The 19,204-nt window shown below is 39.3% G+C and overlaps 1 protein-coding gene across 4 annotated transcripts in view; it reads left to right on the top strand.

Moving 5' to 3' along the window:
• Positions 1-573: 573 nt before the first annotated feature.
• VPS41 (VPS41 subunit of HOPS complex) overlaps positions 574-19,204 on the top strand; it is a 113,808-nt gene continuing 95,177 nt past the window's right edge. For 2 of the 4 annotated variants that reach the window (XM_066557338.1, XM_066557355.1), the window contains exons 1-2: positions 574-623; positions 4,164-4,202. In XM_066557338.1, coding sequence (XP_066413435.1) covers positions 603-623; positions 4,164-4,202 — 60 coding nt within the window. In that variant the 5' untranslated portion in view covers positions 574-602. Of the gene's footprint in view, positions 624-1,701; positions 1,720-4,163; positions 4,203-19,204 lie in introns of those variants that run through there. The other 2 variants (XM_066557346.1, XM_066557364.1) reach the window with 1 other exon arrangement.

The raw sequence follows: 19,204 nt of genomic DNA on the forward strand, positions 1-19,204 counted from the left end.
GAAGACATTTAGGCTTCTGAAATCCTTCTCCTGACATTAGTGTGGGCCATTTCAATACTCGTGATTAAGTAAAAAGTACAAAGAGGACCAAAGCTGCTACACATAGGCTCTAATGGAAACCGGAGAATATAATGGCAACCGGAGCTGTGCTCGACCAGGTGCTACTGAGATGGATGACAATTAAAGGGCCCGGTCCGGGAGCACTGGCAGTGCTGTACACAACAGTGGCAGCAGGCAGGCTGTCAATGGCTCTTGGCTTCAGCTACACCCGAACCCTCGCTCATCAGGCGCCAGCTCATCAAGCACCGCAGTGGCTACCGTCAGTCTCATCACAGCTGGGAGATCATGCTGGTCTCCCTCAGAGAATCGATGGATTTCAACTTAAAAAAGCGTCTCGCAGCTAAGGAGGGTGGAGAAGAAAGTTAGCGGGGGTGTGCCCTCCGTTTTGTACGGCATGGGCACCACACCTCAGCTGGGCTGAGGAAGGAAATAAAGCGGGGGGGAGGGAAGGAAACGCTTGCTTCCCGCTGAAACTACATTTCCCAGAGTGCCTCCGCCTCGCCGGCTTCCTGCCTCTCACATGACAGCTGCCTGGCTGCGCCATGGCGGAAGCCGGGGAGAAGGTAGAGACTGTCAATGCACTGTGGCCGCAGCGCCGAGGAGCGGGGCTCAGAGCGGGACGGCGGAAGCGCGGGACTGGGGCGGGGGGCATCTGGGAGCGGAGGGGCAGAGGGACAGTGGGACAGTGCCTGTGCCAGGGGGCAGAGGCCGGCAGCCAGCCCTGCGGTGTGCGAGGCCGTCGGGGACAGCCTCGCTGCACCGGGGCAGAGGAGGGAAGATGGAGGCAGCGGAGCCGGGGTTTGCCCGGGAGGGTGGGTTTAGAAGTGCGTCCGACGCCGCTGTGGAGCCAAGAGCTGTCTCTCTACCGAGGGACATAGGGACATGACCAAGTTCATTTCAACAAGGGAATTTTTTTCTGAGAAAAAACTTGAGGATTTTGGTGCTGTTTCCTTAATCGGGTGTTCTCCTAAAGCTCCCCGTCCCTAGGTTGCTCTTTACCAAGAAAAAATTGAAATAAAGGAAAAAGTGAAGTTCCTGGCCCTTTCAGGTACTTTCTAAATGTTTCTTTGCTGAGCCAGTATTTGAACAGACAGCTGAGCTTTGCAATATTTGTCAGTCATAGATGCCTAAAAGTGAGAGAGTCTTGGGAATACCTCAAGGTAACCGGCCATGAGAAAGTTAGAGCATCTGGTTTCCACCTTCCCTGCTGACAGAGTTTTGTTGAGAGGGCTTGGCTTCCTTGGGGGAGAATTTTTTCCCCCGAGATTGATGAGTTTTTAACTATGGCAGCCTTTGGAAGGATGAAACAAACTTGGACAAGTCTTCTCTAACAATACAGTAGATTAAACTAGCCTATGTTATGCTCTGTTTGGACTGTGATAGGAGAGTTACTTTATTCATTTTGGTTTGTTTCCTGTGGGTAGCATGCACACCTCTACTGAAAGGGCTGTGTGTGTGTTGTGCATGTGTTTCTGTAAAACTCAACTTTTGTATCTTTCAACTTCTGTCAGGTTTACATTTGGGCCTAAACACAAAGTGGATTACATATGGTGTTTGTAAAACCAGGGAAAGGGAAAACCCTATACCATCATACTGGAGAGCCCACTTAAGAATATTTTGAGAAGTTATGTTGGATCTTTTAAGTGAGAGATTATAATGGTGAGAGATTACTTCATATTTCTATGGTTTCCTGATCTATGTTCCCTTACTTCATTCTTGGGCTACTTAAGCAACAGTGTTTGTCAGCTGGCTGAAGCGTACTGCTGATTTTCCCCTAGAGTCTGAGATTGCTAAAGACTGCTTTTCCTACATGATTTTGGATTCTGGTTGTCTACAAATCCCTTTTTAGGGATTTCCTTTCCACAGTTACAAGGCTACTAAAAAGTGGAAGTGGAGGATAATGCTTTCAGTTCATGCATTGGGAGGGAAGGCAAAGGAACATAAGAAAGCCCCAGGGCAACCAAATGCCATGAAGCATTTACCTGTATTCATATGCTATTTATGAAATGTAGTATCTGAGATTGCAGTGCCTTGTGAATACAGTAGGGATACCAGGGTAGATGTCCTAAATAAAAATAGATAGATATTTTCTTAGTTCACATGGATTGTTATTGGAATCAAATTCTTGCATGCCCTAATTTTATATGTCAGTATCCTCTAGGGATGCCTTTGCACATAACTTGTGGCTCAGGTGGGTGTGAGGACCAGCTGCTGTCTCAGTAAGTGAGCTGTTAACTCCATCCTGCACGTGTGTTGGTCTGACAGCGTGGTGTTAGATAGTGAACTCATCCTGAAAGTAAGTTTCTGTTCCTAGACAACCAAAACAATTGGAACCATGAGGGGCAGATGTAGTTGGTGTAGCTGCACTAGCAGAAATGTCACTTGCTGTAATTACTTTGTTTGGGAGAGATTTTTTTTTTTCCCCACACTGTGTGAATTATACCAAAATACCACAACAGTAGTGCTATTAATTTTGATTTATTAAGCATTTGAGTAGGTAGCTCTTGGTATTCAGAAGGGAAAATAATTGTTTTTTATTAGGAATCTGATGATACTTTGTGTTGGACTTTGTGTGTTGTTCTAGCTCATCCAGTCAGCTGGCAATATTACACCACACTGTTTTAGTTCAGTTCTCACTTGGTTATTGTTAAGATGCACAAAGATTGTATGTAACAAAATTGTAATTTCCTGAAAAGTTACAGCAGCTTGTGATTAGAGACTGGGAGATCAACAGACAAACAGTTGGGCTTGCAAAGTTGAACCTAAACTTCAAAGGATGCCAGGATTTTACTCCATCTTCCCTTGATTCCCATGTACTTTTTACTTGCAATTTCCCAATTCATGACACAAGTGTAGACTACACTGATAACCCTTCTATGGGATGTGTATTTTAGAGGTGAGTCTGTCTGTAGTATGTAAAATGGAGGAAATGGATGTCAGTAATTGTGGTAACACCTTGCATGAAGCTTCCAGTAGCTGGTAGTAGTGCTGCTTTGTTTCTGTCCCATCTGCTGTGATGGTCATTATGGTCACATTATGGGCATCAATGTGAGCCTCCAGGAATGAAAAGTAAGCCTTTGCTTTTGGTATACGGGTCACAATCAGTGCATTATATAAACATAGAAAAGAAATAAATATGAGAAACAAAAATTTACACTGGTTGTCAGTGCATTAAATTTTCTCCCTTTTCCATTTTTCTCTAAGCTGTTGGTAAGGGTGTAATTTTTTTTTTTTTTGTCTTGTCTGGTGGAATTCTGTACCTATTAATCTTACTCTTCAAAGACTCCCTTCATAAGATTTGAAATGCTGCTTTCTCTCTTACTTGTTCTTTGTTTATATCATATTTTATTGTTAAAATGCTTACATTCACTGCTGGTGTATTAGTTGTAATCCTTTATTGCTATTGATAAAGATAAATACGTTAAGTAAATCTTCGTTTTGCTGACTTCTTCGAGGAGGCATTGCATCAGCAGATTTTCTCAGTGAGCAGATGAGAGATGAGCAGGAGTTGACTTAAAAAAATCTTTTCCCAGGGTAGAAAGAATCATCTTGCTAGAGAGATGTTTTAAAGGTACAGTTGTTTTGAAGGCAGGAGAAAGCCACATCTTGCATTAACATCAGATGGGAAGGAGCAAATCATTGAATGCTGGATTTCTATGGAAATGGTTTGAAATTATTTAAGTTTAAAATAAGCCTATTAACAGCTAAATAGTTGAATAGCAGAGGGGGCTTGTGGATAACTTGAGAATGCTGTTCTGCCATGAAAGTCAAGATATGGGCAGTTTCTTTGCAAAATTTACTATTGCTTCTGGAAGAGGGGAAGATAATCACAGGGACAGATTCTCAGATCACCCAGTCACTCTCCCTTTTTGGGTAACTGACAACAGAATCCCTGCTGCTCCTGACTCTCACTGTGACACTCAAATGCGAGTGCAAGCACAAATCGAGTGTGAATGGCAAGGATGGAAACTCTGAACTTTGAGTTGATCCTGCTTTGTCTTTAATTTCTTAGTAAGGGTTTAAAAGTACTTCTTAAAGGGAAATACTGCTCATTTATGTATATACATAGCTATTTACCCCTTTATTTTTTGTGTCCTTTTCAGGAAACCAGGTCTTATGAGGAATCAACAGATGAATCTGAGGTAACCCTTCTTAAAATGTTTCATACTCAGATTTGTGTCAGTGTGGTCAGTGCTTTTTGTAAATATGGAGTGAAAAATACTGTTTCACTGGTTGTTTTTAGAAATTTGGCCAGTATTATGTACCAAGGATTGTTACTCTGATCTTAAATTATTAAAAAGAAGCTGTGAATTGCTATTAGAAGCTTCTTTATATTAAAAAAAAACACATTCACCCTATTATTGTAAAATTATGTTGAGAGATGAATTGAAGTGCATTTGCTTCTGTTTTGATAAAATGAAAATTTGTAAGTATAATTATATATGCAGTAATACTACATTCAGGTAATTACATTGCTGTTTTAATAGCTTCACAATCTCAACTTAATCATGTCCTGTAGACTCTATTCTTGAGATGATGTTTTGTCAACAATTGTCTCATTTTCTGGAGAGGTCTGCCTACACTGCTGTAGGTGATGGGAAAAGGGGGCTGGGGGTGAAGAGAGGAAGGAAGCTGGAGAGAGTTAAGAGCTTGTCTCTGAGCAGTAATGTTATAAATAAAGCTCTTAGGAAGATTTTGTTTTTACCAAGGGACAAATCTCCATGCTGGGTTTAAGCACTAAGTAGACAGAAATCCTCATTTCTATGACAGTGGACAGTGCAGAGACTGTAGTGGTGGATTCTGAAAAAATCTTTTTGTAGTGGAAGGTGGCTTTGTTTCTTGTGAGATTTTTTTTTTTCTTTCTGCCATTGAGTGGTTGTCTTCAGTGGCACTGAATGGCAATACTGGTGAGAAGCAGAGGTTTTTGGCCCTTTAACATTGCTCTGTGGAACAGCTGCCCAGGCCAGACTTTTTTTGTCCAGTGTGAAATGCCTTCATTCTGAATAGTGCTTTGTGATGTGGAGATAAACAATCACTGGGCAATGTGTCAGTAGAATAGTAATCCTCTCAAGGCTAGACATTCACAGGATAGTGAACACAGATACCTGCTGAGGTGCTTTTTTTAATCTTAAAGCTTATTGCAATGAAAAAAATGGCACTTTTACTGGCCTTTCAAGATTTCAGCTTTAGCAAATCATTTTTTACAGCAGAATTAATCATAAATGGGTTGCCAGGTTGGTGGAGTTTTACTAATTTTTCCCTTAAGAAAAATAGGCATGCATCTTTACAAAATTTAAAGTCCTAAAATTTCAACTAGACCTATGTTAAAGTTGACATCTATTCTTAATGTTAATTTCACATGCAGAGAGAAGTAAAAAGGAAATTTATATATTGAGAATGTAGATATTGGATCTAAAGAACAATTGTCATTCTAATGTCTATGAAAATGCTTTGGATTAGCCATCTTTAAGTCTAGTCTTTAGTATCTTGATCATCAGTATGAGAAATGACTTCTCACTTTTGAAAATTTCAAAGGTTTATTAAAAGCTTAACAAAATACAACAAATGAGTGAATAAGGAAAGAAGGACAGCATGCTTGGAGTAGGTGACCCACCAGCCACAAGCTGGTCTACAAAATGGCTGCTCTGTGTTTTACACCCCGGGGGTTGCAGTGGACAACCCTGTCCTCTCTTAAAGTCTATCAGTCAACTCTTCTTTGCCGTTTATTGGTGGAGATCACTTTCTTACAACTTGATTGGAGGTCAGGTGTTGTCATGCTGTGTCCTAGTAACAAGCCTTCCCCCTTCCCATATGCCCATTCGAGGGGCGCAGGTACCTGCCCTCCTTCCGCATGTCCTGATTACCAAGGCCGTCCCTTGGCAACAGTACCGGGAGAGGAAGGGGACTAGGGGGAGAACAGAGGACATCTAACCAACAAATCACAATAACATAACTATACATGAATAAAACTTCTCTTAACATGCACATAATAGTAATCTCTTTATTGTGAGAGCCAACCATCACATTACACGTCTATAATAATCAGAAAATAGCTAATGGAATGAAACTGATTAGACTATTTCTAAAGATTGTTCAGATAAAAGCAAAATGGAAAAAGCACAAAGTGTAAAAATGTTCTTAGTGCTTGCTTATATTGCTTGAAGTATGGTCAGAGCTTAGATCAAACTGATGGCTTCATGCCTAGCTCTTGTGATCATAAAATTGTAATTATTTCTTTTGAATGGCCTGTAGTTTGAATAATCAGGGATGTATTTTATGGTGGTGGTTCTAGAATCAGAGACTCTGATTCTTACAGCCTGTGTTGTTTTAGCCACTAAAAATATATTTATGGCATGGACTTCATAGACATCTTACCATAGTACTAAAAATTTTTACATATATAGTTACTCTTGCAATAAAATTAATTTAAATTCTTTGTATAAAGTTGAATATTGTTACTAATTATTCCAGAGGGCACATGACACATATCCAACTTACATTATAGATGTGCTTTCTGTTATGGAGAAATGCAATATTAAAATTCCAATTTTGAGTAAATTATACCCCTGTCTGAATTGGATGTGTAAACAAAGTATGGATTTTTTTTTTCTGATGTTTTTACGCTTCTGTGCCATTATTTTAGCAAAGAATCAAATATACATTAATTCTATCTCATGCAGCAACTCTTACTATCATTCCTTTAGCATCTTCTACCAAATAAGATTCTAGTGCTTTTTTGCTACCTGCTTGGTTTATTTTGAAGGACAGGCTCTTTAATAATTGCCAGGATGCCCATTTGCACAGACTTGGTGGTAGAGCTTAATAGTAAGCCTCAAATGTGGAAGTCTACAAAAACTATCTTCAATGTATGTCATCTGAAAACTCATCAATGTAAGTTTGGTTCCAGCAATGGCTGCACAGGAAATTGAGTTCCTAAGGCTGCCCTGGTGTAAAATGCTTCTCAGCTATTTAAGTCAGAGTGTGTAAAATGCAAAGTATCAATGAGCAGAGATGGTGCATTTGTTCAGATCTTAAGTAGACCTTTCTTTCAATATAGAGATAGCTGAAATTACTAGTAAAATTTGTAGAACTGGTAGCACTTGTAGAAGTGTTATTACATTTCTTTCCTGGTAACTACAGTACAGTTGGCACTTTCCTATCATGTTCTTATATCTGATTTGGGGTATTACATGCTTTTTCTTTTCCTGTAGTCAGACTACAATATATTATGCCAGGCTAGGATGAGGAAGCTGTATATCTAATAGTCCTTTAATTCTTAGGGGAAAACCTCCTTCTTTTGTGAAGTAATTTTACTCAGTCTTGAAACACAGGTATTTTCTTTTTGGCTTGGTATGTTTGGCTTTAGACATTTGGTTTTGGTGGTTTTTGATGGGTTTTTGGGTTTTTTTGGGTTTTAAATTTTTTTTTTAAGTATATTTGCATTACTTATCCCAACCTTGTCTAATCATCACATATGCAGCCAGATTTGAGGGTGGATCTGAGCAGGTTTGTTTGGCTGAAAAATCCTAGTTTCAATGTGGTTTCATTGGCTTACCTAATTTTATTTTATAGCACCTGAAGCTATATGTTTGGACTGTCACATTTGATGAGATCTAAAAAGTAGATAGCAAAGTAATCAGGCTTTTGGCTATTTGGAAACTGTGGAGGGAAAAAAATCTCCTTAAATTATGTACAGCCTGAATCTGAATTTATTTTCAAATTTTTCTTCCTTGCAATGCATCTGTTGCTGTAAAATCCTTTCTCAGTTGAGCTGTTTTCTGTCAGACAGATAGTTTTGTTTTGCCAACTAATTAGCAAAGAATAAAAGACTTAAAATTTTCTCCTCCATTCTTATTTACTATGGGATTATTAGCAGATTGTGCTGATCCAGTATGTGACTTTTTTACAGGAAGCACCCTTTCAAGAACAAATGTCCCTGGAATTATAAATGCATGCTATGTCCCAAGAAAAGATCCTTGATTATGTAAGGCAGAAGTCACTGTTTGTGGTTTTGTTTCTTTTTTTGACGCTGCACTACAGCATAATTTTTTTTTTTTTGTGATTGTTTGCTTGTTAAACTACAAAAAAAAAAAGCCACGTGGGTGCAGATGTTCTGCAAAGAGGTATTAGAATAGTATTTTTTAAAGAAGGTACACTGATACCTGTATTCTTGCTTTTTTGTTAGATACATCAATGTGTTAGTCATCAGTATTGCATATATTTTCATTCTAGCACTTCTATTTTTATATGTCCCCTTAACATTTTTTTGCTATTTTGATCACTGTTACCCTGGGAAAGGGACATGTTTGTTCAATTAGTTTCTTGATTAGTTATTTAAACACCATATTAATAAATTCTGTGAGAGTTTGTAGAGAGAAAGGTATTGTAGAAATTCTTGTTAATCCAGTGCTCAAACTATTTCTGGTGGTTTAGAAATATCCCTCTCTGATACACTTTTACCACTGAGACTAGTGGTGGTTTGTTGTTTAGGGTTTCGAAAAGAGATCGGAGCAGGAACACAGCTAGGAAAAAATGTAAGCCTTAAAAAAAGTCAACTAAAAAGCCTTGATATTTTCTTTCTCTTTTCAGTGCACTCCAAGTTTTAGTCTTGTAGGTTGGGTCTGGATTAGGTCAAAGCAATTAAATCATTTCAAGTAAGTAAAGCATCTGGTGAAAAAGGCTCCTTGTCATATTGTGTTTCCATCAAAGCATTCTCTTAACATGGGGTGTGGAGCACTGGGCTGGAAGAGGTAAGCTGTTCTGTGGATAGTAGCATTTGAAGGAGCATCACCATTGCAAGAAAAATTGATGGTTGAAAAGTAGATATGGCCACTGTACTTCAGTCTGAGTTGCCTTTTTTTGTCTACAGTCTGACCTTTTCCAAAGTAATTATTTTAATTGTGCCACTTTTCCTTTTTACTGAATAGTTGTACACTAGATTATTTTTTAAAATGTAAAATGGGAGAAAAATGCTCAAAAAATATATTCTGTTTCATATATTGGACATCTGAAGAGAGATTGCTTTTCTCTGTATGGCTTTAAATTAAATTGGCCTTTTGGGGAGAATGGAAGGAAAAGTTACATAAATTCCAAGTACTAAGTTCTCCTTATTGATGAGGAAATGTATCACGCAAATAATTTATCAATTTGAGTCAGTAGGGTGAGCATAGTAAAATATTTATTGAAGTTTAAATGGAATCTTTTCCTGCATTAATTTGAAAAACAAGTTTGCAGTGACTAGTAACTAATATTATAATAAACATTATTAGAGGATTGACTCGCAGGAAAGAAATTGATTATTGCAGTATTCTTTTAAGATGTTCTGGTTTTGAGTGAAAATTAAATACTTCATTTAATGAGCTATTAATATTAACCAGAAGTGCCTGTTCTATTTGTGTGTTGTGGCATACATAAAAAGTAAAAATGCTGCTGTGCTTCCTACATAAATTAAAAGCAATTGCAAAGCTACTGTGTTAGCAGAGGATGTAGACGTGGCTTTCCCAAAACATTAAATGTACTTCGCTGTATGGAATAACACTCCTGGCTGCAAAAAGAAAGTAATGGTGAAATTCAGCTCTTCCCCAGTGGTGGGTAGGTGAGCTTCAAAAACTGCTGTTCTCAAAACTGCACTGTCAGCTTTTCATATGCAGTAGATCACAAGGTGGCAACTGTGTTGCTTGAATAGTGTTCACAGGGGAAACAAATGTTTGCCCAAGTTCCTTACTCAGCAAGAGGACAATAAAAGTAGAAATCCATAGCTTCATTGATATTTGGACTGAGTTTGGATTTTTCTGTGCTGGAATTGGATTTGGACATGGAAGATGAAACAGCCTATCCTGTGCTGCCTCTGTATAGTGCATTTGGTATGGATGGATGTATCCTATGTTTTTGAGCACTGAAGTGGATTTGGAAGTTTCAGGTGTTCTTTGCCATGCACAAAACCATCAGCAAAATAAACTGAGGTAGTTGAAATGAAACCAAATTATATTATATTGACTTTCTACTACTATTTTTTTTAAACACACCATTTATGAGGATTGGTCATGTGCAAGTATCTCTGTGTTACTTATGCTTCGAAACTTGGCTGATGCCCAGCTCTTTCAAATCTGTAGGAGTAAATCTTCAATTGATGTTGTGCAAAAATAGTCTAATATTCTGTATGTCACAACAGTTTTGTGAAGAAATAAAATGCTCTCTGTTTTGTCTTTCATCTGTGTCATTTCATACTGTAAATGCAGCCCATTTTGAGACATTCACAGGCAGCCATATCATCTTAATTCCATGCTCCTGGTGTGTATCTGCATTTTCCCAGAGTACTAAATAAATCCCTATGGAAAATGTGTGGGGAGAACAGAAAGCTGCTGTGTGAAATTTTACCATCCTAATCCATATTTACCAATTTTACAGCTAGGTACTGGAAAAGCGTTGGTGATGTGCCTTATGAACAGTTGTAAAGGAATGAGATCAGAGGTTATTCATGTTTTTCACAGAACTACCACTACTGTATTTTCACCATAGAATTAGGGGAAAATATTTTTAGCAGCATAAATCACAAACATGCTGTCATAGTTTAGAAATTTCAGTCTTCGTGCCTTTTTTGTGTACCAATAGTTGCAGATTTCTTGTACAAGTTGAAAACTGTAATGGCTTTCTAGCTTTTATTCACTATTGCTCTACCTGCTTTTGAACCAGTGACTTCAGGATGAAATGCTCTTTGCTATTCTCATTCTTAAACCAGTTTTTTTTTTTCTGCTTTGTTAAAATTTTCCTTTAGGAACAATTTTTTTTTAATGAAAGTAATGGAGGAAAAGAGGTTTGTGTTCTCTCAGTGAGCTTCCAGAAGGTCTGGTAAAGTGCTCAGGATTTAAATTCAGCACAGTAAATAAAACAACAACTTGCAATAAAACGGTATCCCAGTTTTGGTATTATCAAGCAGCTGGGTTAAAGGCCTTGGTCTGAGTTTTTCTTGGTATTCTGTTAATGTTAGAGATTTCATTGCATTGACAGAAATTGAGTTAGGATCCTAATTCTGAAAATTGCAGAGATAGTCCCTTTATCACTGAGGTAGGAGCTGAAGTCTGAAAACCAACCTAGGGATGGAGAAACGGTAATGATGAAGCTGCACTTCATAATAGTTACACAACCTGTTACAATAATTGTCCTTGTTTGTTCTGTGGCACTTGATTCTTCAGCAGAGGTGGATATATCATCCAAAATAGTGGGGGATGGAGTGCTTTCTTCTGCTTGGTTCTGGATTTTTTTTCTTCTGAAGGAAGGCCAGGTAAGACCTAGAAATGGCTAATCAGGGAAGCTGTGTTTGCATCACCTTAGAACACAGAACATTTATTTTTTCTTTTTAAAAAACAAATATGGGGACGTCTACTTGAGGAGCTTTAATAAATGAGTTTGAGGTGTGTGGTAGGTTGATGCTGGTCAAACGCCAGTGCACCTATGAAAATCATTCATTCATTTTCTTCTGCTATAGTTAAGCAGAGGAAGGGAAAAGAAAACTCAAGGGGTGAGATAAGGATTAGGAGAAAACACTTTAAGGGCAAAACAGGCTCAAAACTCTAAAAGGTATAAAGGAAGAAAAATTCATTAACAGAATTAAAAGAGGATAATGAGAACTAAAATAAACTTTTAGAACACCTTTCCCCCCATGCACTTCATGAATTACAGGGAAACTTGTATTACAGTCCTCACCACAGCTTTCAGAAGAATCTTAGCTCTTGACACTTGGAGCTCCTCCTCTCCCTCCCTCTTTTTCACCTACCTTAGCGTTCTCATGCTGTTCTCATCTGTCTTCACTTTTTCCTTTTCTCTGACTCAGGAGAGAATTGGTGTTTGTCGGTGTGGTGGGTTTTAGTGCTGGTTAAATGCCAGTGCACTCACTAGAATATACTTACTTATTTCTTGTTCTGAGGTAGGATTAGAAGGAAGGCAAAGTAGGCTCAAAACTTGGAAAGGGTATAAAGAAAAGTTAATTAATAGTAATGAAAAGAAAGAATAATAAGAATCAGAATAAAAGTTTTAGAACACTTCTCCTCCCCCCTACAACCTTTTCTTTCTCACTAACAACATACAGAAACGATTTAGTTACTTTATCACTTCTAGAATAGTCTTTCTTCATGTCACTTAGGGAGAGAAGTCCCTCTTGTTAATTTATGGAGACTTTTCTACAAGAAAGCAGTTCTCTCGTGGCTTTTAATTTCCACAAATAGCCATCTGGAAATCTGCAATCATGAAGTCCCTCCCATTTTTCACAGCTTTCCCGACAGCTACGTTTATGGGCCATGTCAACTTATGAGGTACTATTTTAAGGATGAGCTGTTCAAGAGCAAAGGTTCTCTTTATCTGTCTTTGAGATCATCTTCATCTCTGAGAACAGAAATCTTCTTTCCCTGGGGCAGAGAGTCTTCATCACTTTTTTTGTCTCTCTCTGTTCAAACTTCTTGTGGGATCACAGCTACTTCAACATTTGCTTACTTTAGCATAGAGGCTTTTGCTCATATCTACAATTTGAACACTTAATCTCCCCATACTTGTGATGAGTTACAGGGAAAAAGAGTCTGATATATCAATTACTTTCTTCTCTGTAGCTTTGCAAGAGGATTTCAGCCTCAAGAGCAAGGCATTTTTTCATCCCTCCCATCTGGGACTTGACTCTTCCTTCACTGACCTTGGTGTTTTCATGTTGTTCTTCTATGTGTTCTCACTCTGTCCTTTTTTCTCACGTGAGGAAGGATTGAAGGTCTGCAAGTCTTATCTGTGCACTGAAAGAGCTGGTATCTTGCCTGGGGCCTGCACATGGTCACGTGAGCCCAGCCAGGCTCGGTAGCTTGCGGCCAGAGCCATGGCTGGGCTAGGATGGGCTGGGGGAGCAGCTAGGATCTCCGCAGCCAGGCCAAGGCTCAGCTGCAGCACGCCAGGGGCCGATGGCCTCCCCTGCCCTCGCCCTGCCCAGCAGCTGATGGGGCCTGGTCCTGTGGCAGAGCCCACCCAGCCTGGCCCAGCTGAGATACAGGCCGGGCTGGCCTTGTTACCTGCTCAGGCCAGAAGCAAAAGAGAACTTCTTGGGATTTTTTTGTCTTTAACATGTGTATTCACAGAGGTGCATTTAGCTTACTCAGTGGTTTAACAGATTGTCAATTCTTAAAACTAATTACTGATTTTTTTTTTGTCAGACACGGCGGAAACTGCTAGCAGCTTTTCTTAGGAAACTGTTGAGGCACTTCTGCGGATGCCTCCAATGCAAAACCAGCACAGCAGGTTCATTTGTTCTCAAGTTCTACCAATTGAAACAGTTTTTGTAGAATTCTGCAAAATTGTGAAAGGTTAATCTTGTCCAGGTTCTGCAGTCAGGGAATTGGTCACTGTGCCTCTGTCTCAGTTGGTCACATGGGGTCTGCCAGCATTGTGCAAGCCGTGGCAACTGCCAGCTCCACTCTGCGCCTTTTCTTCATTTGGGACACCAAAAAAAGAAAGGCTGTTCCACTGCTTTTGTCTTTCTGTCTGCAGCATGGCTGGTTAAAAGTGTCCAAGTAAATAAAGTCCATTACAAGCCATGTTGAGAGAGCTGCAGCCATGCCAGGGTCCAGCAGCCCCCTCTGGGAAAGGGGCCCTGTGACGGTGTTCACAGGGGTCTTAGGATGAGGGAAGAGACGAGGATCTGACTCCATGTTTCAGAAGGCTTGATTTATTATTTTATGATATATATTATATTAAAACTATACTAAAAGAATAGAAGAAAGGATTTCATCAGAAGCCTAGCTAAGAATAGAAAAAGAAAGAATGAAAGAATGATAACAAAGGCTTGTGGCTCAGACTCTCTGTCTGAGCCAGCTCACTGTGATTGGCCATTAATTAGAAACAACCAACATGGGCTAATCAAAGATCCACCTGTTGCATTCCACAGCAGTAGATAACCATTGTTTACATTTTGTTCCTGAGGCCTCTCAGCTTCTCAGGAGGAAAAATCCTAAGGAAAGGATTTTTCATAAAAGATGTCTGTGACAGGGCCCCAGCTGGCCCGCTACTCAACTGTACAGAGCAGAGGGCAAGAGAGCTTACTGCGTTTTCTTCATTCTTAAATGTGTTATCCTAGAGGCATTTCCAGTTGGCTTAGCAGAGTGCCAGTTTCCCAAGGTAGCCAGTGATTGGTTTTGCCAGGCATGGAGGAAGCCACTAGCAGCTCCTCACAGAGAATCACTTCCACAGCTGACTTTTTCCATCTTCACCAAAAATCAATTATTGCAAAATCAGCACAAGATGCTATCTCTTTAAGGACTAAATTAGATTCTAAATTATACTTCATGTGTTTCTTGATTGTAAAGAGTAACAATCTTCTAGAGGTTTTGCAACAATGAAAATAAAAAATTTTAAATCTTTGTTGTGAATTTCCAGCTATTTTTTCAGAATTAATGATTATTTAAATTATTTCTACACTATAACATGGGTTCCAGTTGGTGTGAGAAGAAGCAGGATTTGGGCGAGGGTTTTTTCCTGACTTCCACGTCAGAATAGCAGGCAATAGATTGTCTTGTGTGCAGTTTCTTTCAAAAGTGGCAGCATCAGAGGCAAACACCAAAGAAGCCTGACATTACAATGGAAGAACTTTGAGTAAATAGCTGCCTCCTTTACAATGATAGTGTTACATCCTCATTGCCCACCTGAGTAATTTGCATCTTTTGACAATTTTGACTTCTAAAACTTTCCAAAGAAAAACCTTTATCCTACCCCTATTCTGACCAGAATTGGTCATCATCTTCAAATAGATTTTTCCCAGTGACGCTGATGTAAAATAAGACTACTGGTATGCGCACGTGATGCAGTTAATAGTGGGTCAGATTACCTGAAGTTGAACATGTTTGCTTTAAGGGTAGAAGGAAGTGGACAAATGTCCAGAAATATTCCTGGGTTCTTTCTGATAATATACCAATTTAATGTGTAGAGTTCAAAACTTCTACCCCTCATCTTTAAAGTACAAGTTATATTCTGATGCCTGCAGTCATAAGGCAATAGCAGGATTTATAAAGACCGACTGTTTTGTAACTGTGAAGTAGGAATATAACAAGGAAGAGGGGGAGAAAGCAAATTTACCTCATCACAGGTGTAACCCAGTTGTTATTGTACTTAACGTTGTGAGCAGGGTAAGCATTTAGGTAAAGATTAGGAGTTTTTCTTCATCTCCATGTTCTTAAAAAACAAACAAAATAATGTATTAATTGGTTTTACCAGATAGTGCAGGGACTTTGACATGGTCAGGGGTGGAAGTCAAAGGGATCTCCCAACTGTGTTGTGACATGATGATGTCACTTCCTTAAATTCATCAACAGATGTTAGCAATGTGTTACAGCTTGCTGCTTAATATTTTCTACTTTTATTAGCCCTCCTGCATGTGTTAAGTCATGTGCTGCTCCCATGTGGTATTTTCACTTGCAGCAGATTTTTTTGCTAGATATTCTTATTCATTTGCTATATTCCCTTGTATTGCAAATGAGCAGTGTGTTCATTTGCATATGTCAACCTCGAATTAGTAAATAAAATTCCTTTTTTCCTTCCATGTATTATAAGAACATCTGTGTTTTTAATATATGGAAAGAGGTCGTTGAAATACAGGATGGTAATTGTCTGCATTGCCAAATCCATTTACTCAGTGGTCAGTCTTGATCTCTGTCCTCTGAATGTCTCTGAGCTCTGTGAGTCTGCTGCTGAGATGGGAGCTGTGGCCTGCCTTTTGCAAGAACCACCTATAGTATATTTGGTGAGCTGTTCATGCTGGATTCTGGTGTCCTGTGAACAGCTGTTTCATGTCAAGCTATAAGCAGTCATTAAAAACCCTGTATTGGGAAGCTGTGTCATGAGGGTTGCCTGGCTGGAAGTGAGCTTCTGACTGAGGACATGGTAGTTTTGGAGAGGAAGAAGATGGGGTTCCTGGCAGGCACACTGAAAAGTGTTGAAATTGGACTTGTAGTCTAGGCTGAGAGGGCTTGATAAAGTGTTTGAGGGAAGTTAGGGTATCAGCAAAGATCCATCTGAGGATTACAAGGGGATGGAGCAGAGGAGATTGGTAAGAGGGGTGCTTGGGGAAGACTTGTGAGCCTTCAAGACTCTGCAGTCTTAAAAGTGGAGGTTAAGTGTTGGAGTGGGAGCCAGGCCCTTTATGTGTTTTGTATAATTGGATTATAGGGGGGTTGGATTGACTGGTACTGTGAAGGCAGTACTTCAATCCTTTAACCTTCATAATATTGTGGTGGGGCAGAGTCACTGTTGTCCTTTTCCATTTGTGTCCCAAAACTGAGAGTAACCCTGTCAGCAGACCTAGTCCTACAGAGCTGTAGTGGAGAGTTGCTCTGTCTGCATCTTGCCTTGTTGTCCAAATCAGCAAAGTTGAAGAATTTGCTCATTGTCCTAGCTGACCAAGGGTGTCTAAACTGAAGCATTATTTCCAGAGTGAAGAAACTGTATGGTTTGTCAATTACTGTCATTAGATACAAGAAAAGTATGGCAAGTCTTAGTTTTTTAGCATACAGTTACTAGAAAATGTTTTGGTGTGAAATATGATAAAGAAGGAAGTGAGAAATTATGCACATGGATATTTGCAGGGGTGATATTGAGAATATAGAGGCTTCTGTCTGATTATCTGGATTACCAGATGGTCTGAGCCACATTTAGCCTGAATACAATGTGGGTAGAGAAAACTAGAGGTGACAGATAAGTGAACCTGCTTGTCTGAGGGACTTAGTGTTAGATATTTTCCCTGTAGATTTTGGGGAGTGGGGTTCAGCAAATGTAAAATCAGATTCATCTGTAAATCTGTATCTCTTTACCTTGAATGAATGGAGATTAGTTGGGTCCTAACAAAGGTCTGAGGTTGAAAATAGTCACAATTTCTTTATTGGGCCAAAGGAGACATTATGACCCATTTGGTGCAGCTCCCACATATAGAAATGCTGTGAAGGTTTAAATAAAAAGCTTTATCTGTATCTTTTGTTGGGTAGTACTTGTCTTGTCATGGAAATCTTGTGGCAGTTAACCTTACGTTTGTAAGGTTCTTGTTGGGCTCCCTTGTCCAAAGTAAGGTTTGCACAGCCATCCTGGGTGCAATCCTGCCCTTCCAAGCCATTCTGGTGATGAAAAAGGGTTTGCAGAGAGCCAGGGGGTCAGATGTTGGTGTAAAACCTCACTGGTGATGTTCCTTTCATAGTAGTCTGGCTAGAAGTCATCCATTCTGCTTCTCAGCCACACACCAGACACTTGGCTAAGTACTCTTTGCTCCCATGTCAAATAGGGCATTTATAGATGAAAGATCATTTCCATCCAATCTCACAGGCCCTCAAAACTAAAGCTGAGACAATCAGTCAATGCCCTGATTAAGATATTATTTCTATTAAAAAAATTAGGATTTGGAGATGGTTATACCTTGGATGAAGTCAAGATGTCAAAATCAAGGAAAGTAATAAATGATCTTGGCAACTGTGTTCTGCTGGGTATTTTGCTGCGCTTTGAGCTTCTGCACATATACAAGAGAAATAAGGAACTATCCCTGGAGACTTCATTTTGGGGCTTGAGGTCTTTTTATGTTGGTTTCTTTTTCTTTTTATATATGTCATTGAATTTCTGTAAGAAGTGGAGATGCCCTCAGTGGAGCACTAAGGAGGTGTTTATTCATTTTTGCATAACTTAAAATGTTCTATGAGGTTTTATTTTAATTCAAAAATAATTTGAGTTGGTTTCTTTGGTTCTACTGGAGATTTTCATATAGTGTGTAAACTAGTAATTCTGGAGCTCTAATTAGTTGGTTTAATTTTTTTCTTCTGTGTGATAGTGATGACTATTTAAATAAATAAAATGCTGATAGGGTTTCTCAAGGTCTGACCTGTATTAAATGTCAAGAAAAGTTACTCCCACAAATTGCCAATCACCTTTTTGCAGTAGTATTGGGGTTGCATTTTCTGCAGCAGAATGAGGTTTTTTGGTTTGGGTTAGGTTTTTTTTTAATAAGATTTTATAATGTGTCCTAAACATTAAGTGTTCAGACACACAGAGGCAGAGCATTTGAATGATCCAGTAAGCTAGAGGGTGTTGCAATTTAGGAATAGTACTCCTTGCTTTAGTGCTCTCACTGAGACTACAAACCACATGCTTCTTGCTTGCTCCCCTCTTCCCCTTCACTTGGGGTGGGCTGGAGAGTAGGAGACACAAAAGGGAAAGATGATGGGTTGAGATAAGAACAATTTACTGGAAACAACAATGAGATAAGAAAATGAACAGTAACAGCACAGTACTAATAACTAAAGTGTATAAAAGAGAGAGAGAGATTCACATGCGAAAATACTCACCCGTACTCACCTGCTACTCTGGGTTGGAACCAGCATTACCCAACCCATCCTCTGATCAACAAGAAGGAACCCTTTCTCCTCAGAGAAGGGGCTCCTTCTCCTCAGTGTGGGTCCTCCCCATACTTGGCAATGGCATAAGTGGTGTAGGATAGCCTCTCTGTCCTAGCCATGCCTCCCCTGGTTACTGCAAAAATTAACCCTGACCTGGCCAGGAGGAAATGAAGTAACTCACCCTTTTTCTTATAATCTCTGAAATCAATGTAAACTTGATAGAAAGCATGTAAAAAAAGAAAATTAACTGTAGGGTTTTTGTTTATTTTGTCTTTTTTTTTCCTTTTTCACACATAGCCTTTTAAGAAGGCCTATGACACTAGGGCCTTGTTGGAGTAGGGTGTGTGTCCTTTTTGAAATTGCTTCAGTGATGGACTTCAGCTATCTTTGTATTGGAGTTTAAATGCTTTGCAGGATCAAAACTTGCAGGCATAAACAAGGCTGGAATGGACATTTAGAGTAATTGCAATTTTATCTGGGACCGGAGAGAAGATGTGCAGCAAAGGGGAAGGACACTTGCCTTATAGTGTATGCAATGTTTATTTCCGTAAAGGCTTTGAAAAACTTTGAGGGCAAATTGTGTGGTAAGGATGACACTTTTGCTATCAGTACTTGTAACATAATTTGAATATCTGTAATCAATAGAACAATGTTCATGTGACAGTCTGTCCTATAGGCAGATCCTCTGCTCCAGGAGCAAATGTGGGCTAATGAAATAACTCTGGGAACTGCCCACAGGTTCCTTCTGAAAA

Source organism: Molothrus aeneus, chromosome 1 (genome assembly GCF_037042795.1).
Source record: "Molothrus aeneus isolate 106 chromosome 1, BPBGC_Maene_1.0, whole genome shotgun sequence".
Taxonomy (NCBI): Eukaryota; Metazoa; Chordata; class Aves; order Passeriformes; family Icteridae; genus Molothrus; species Molothrus aeneus.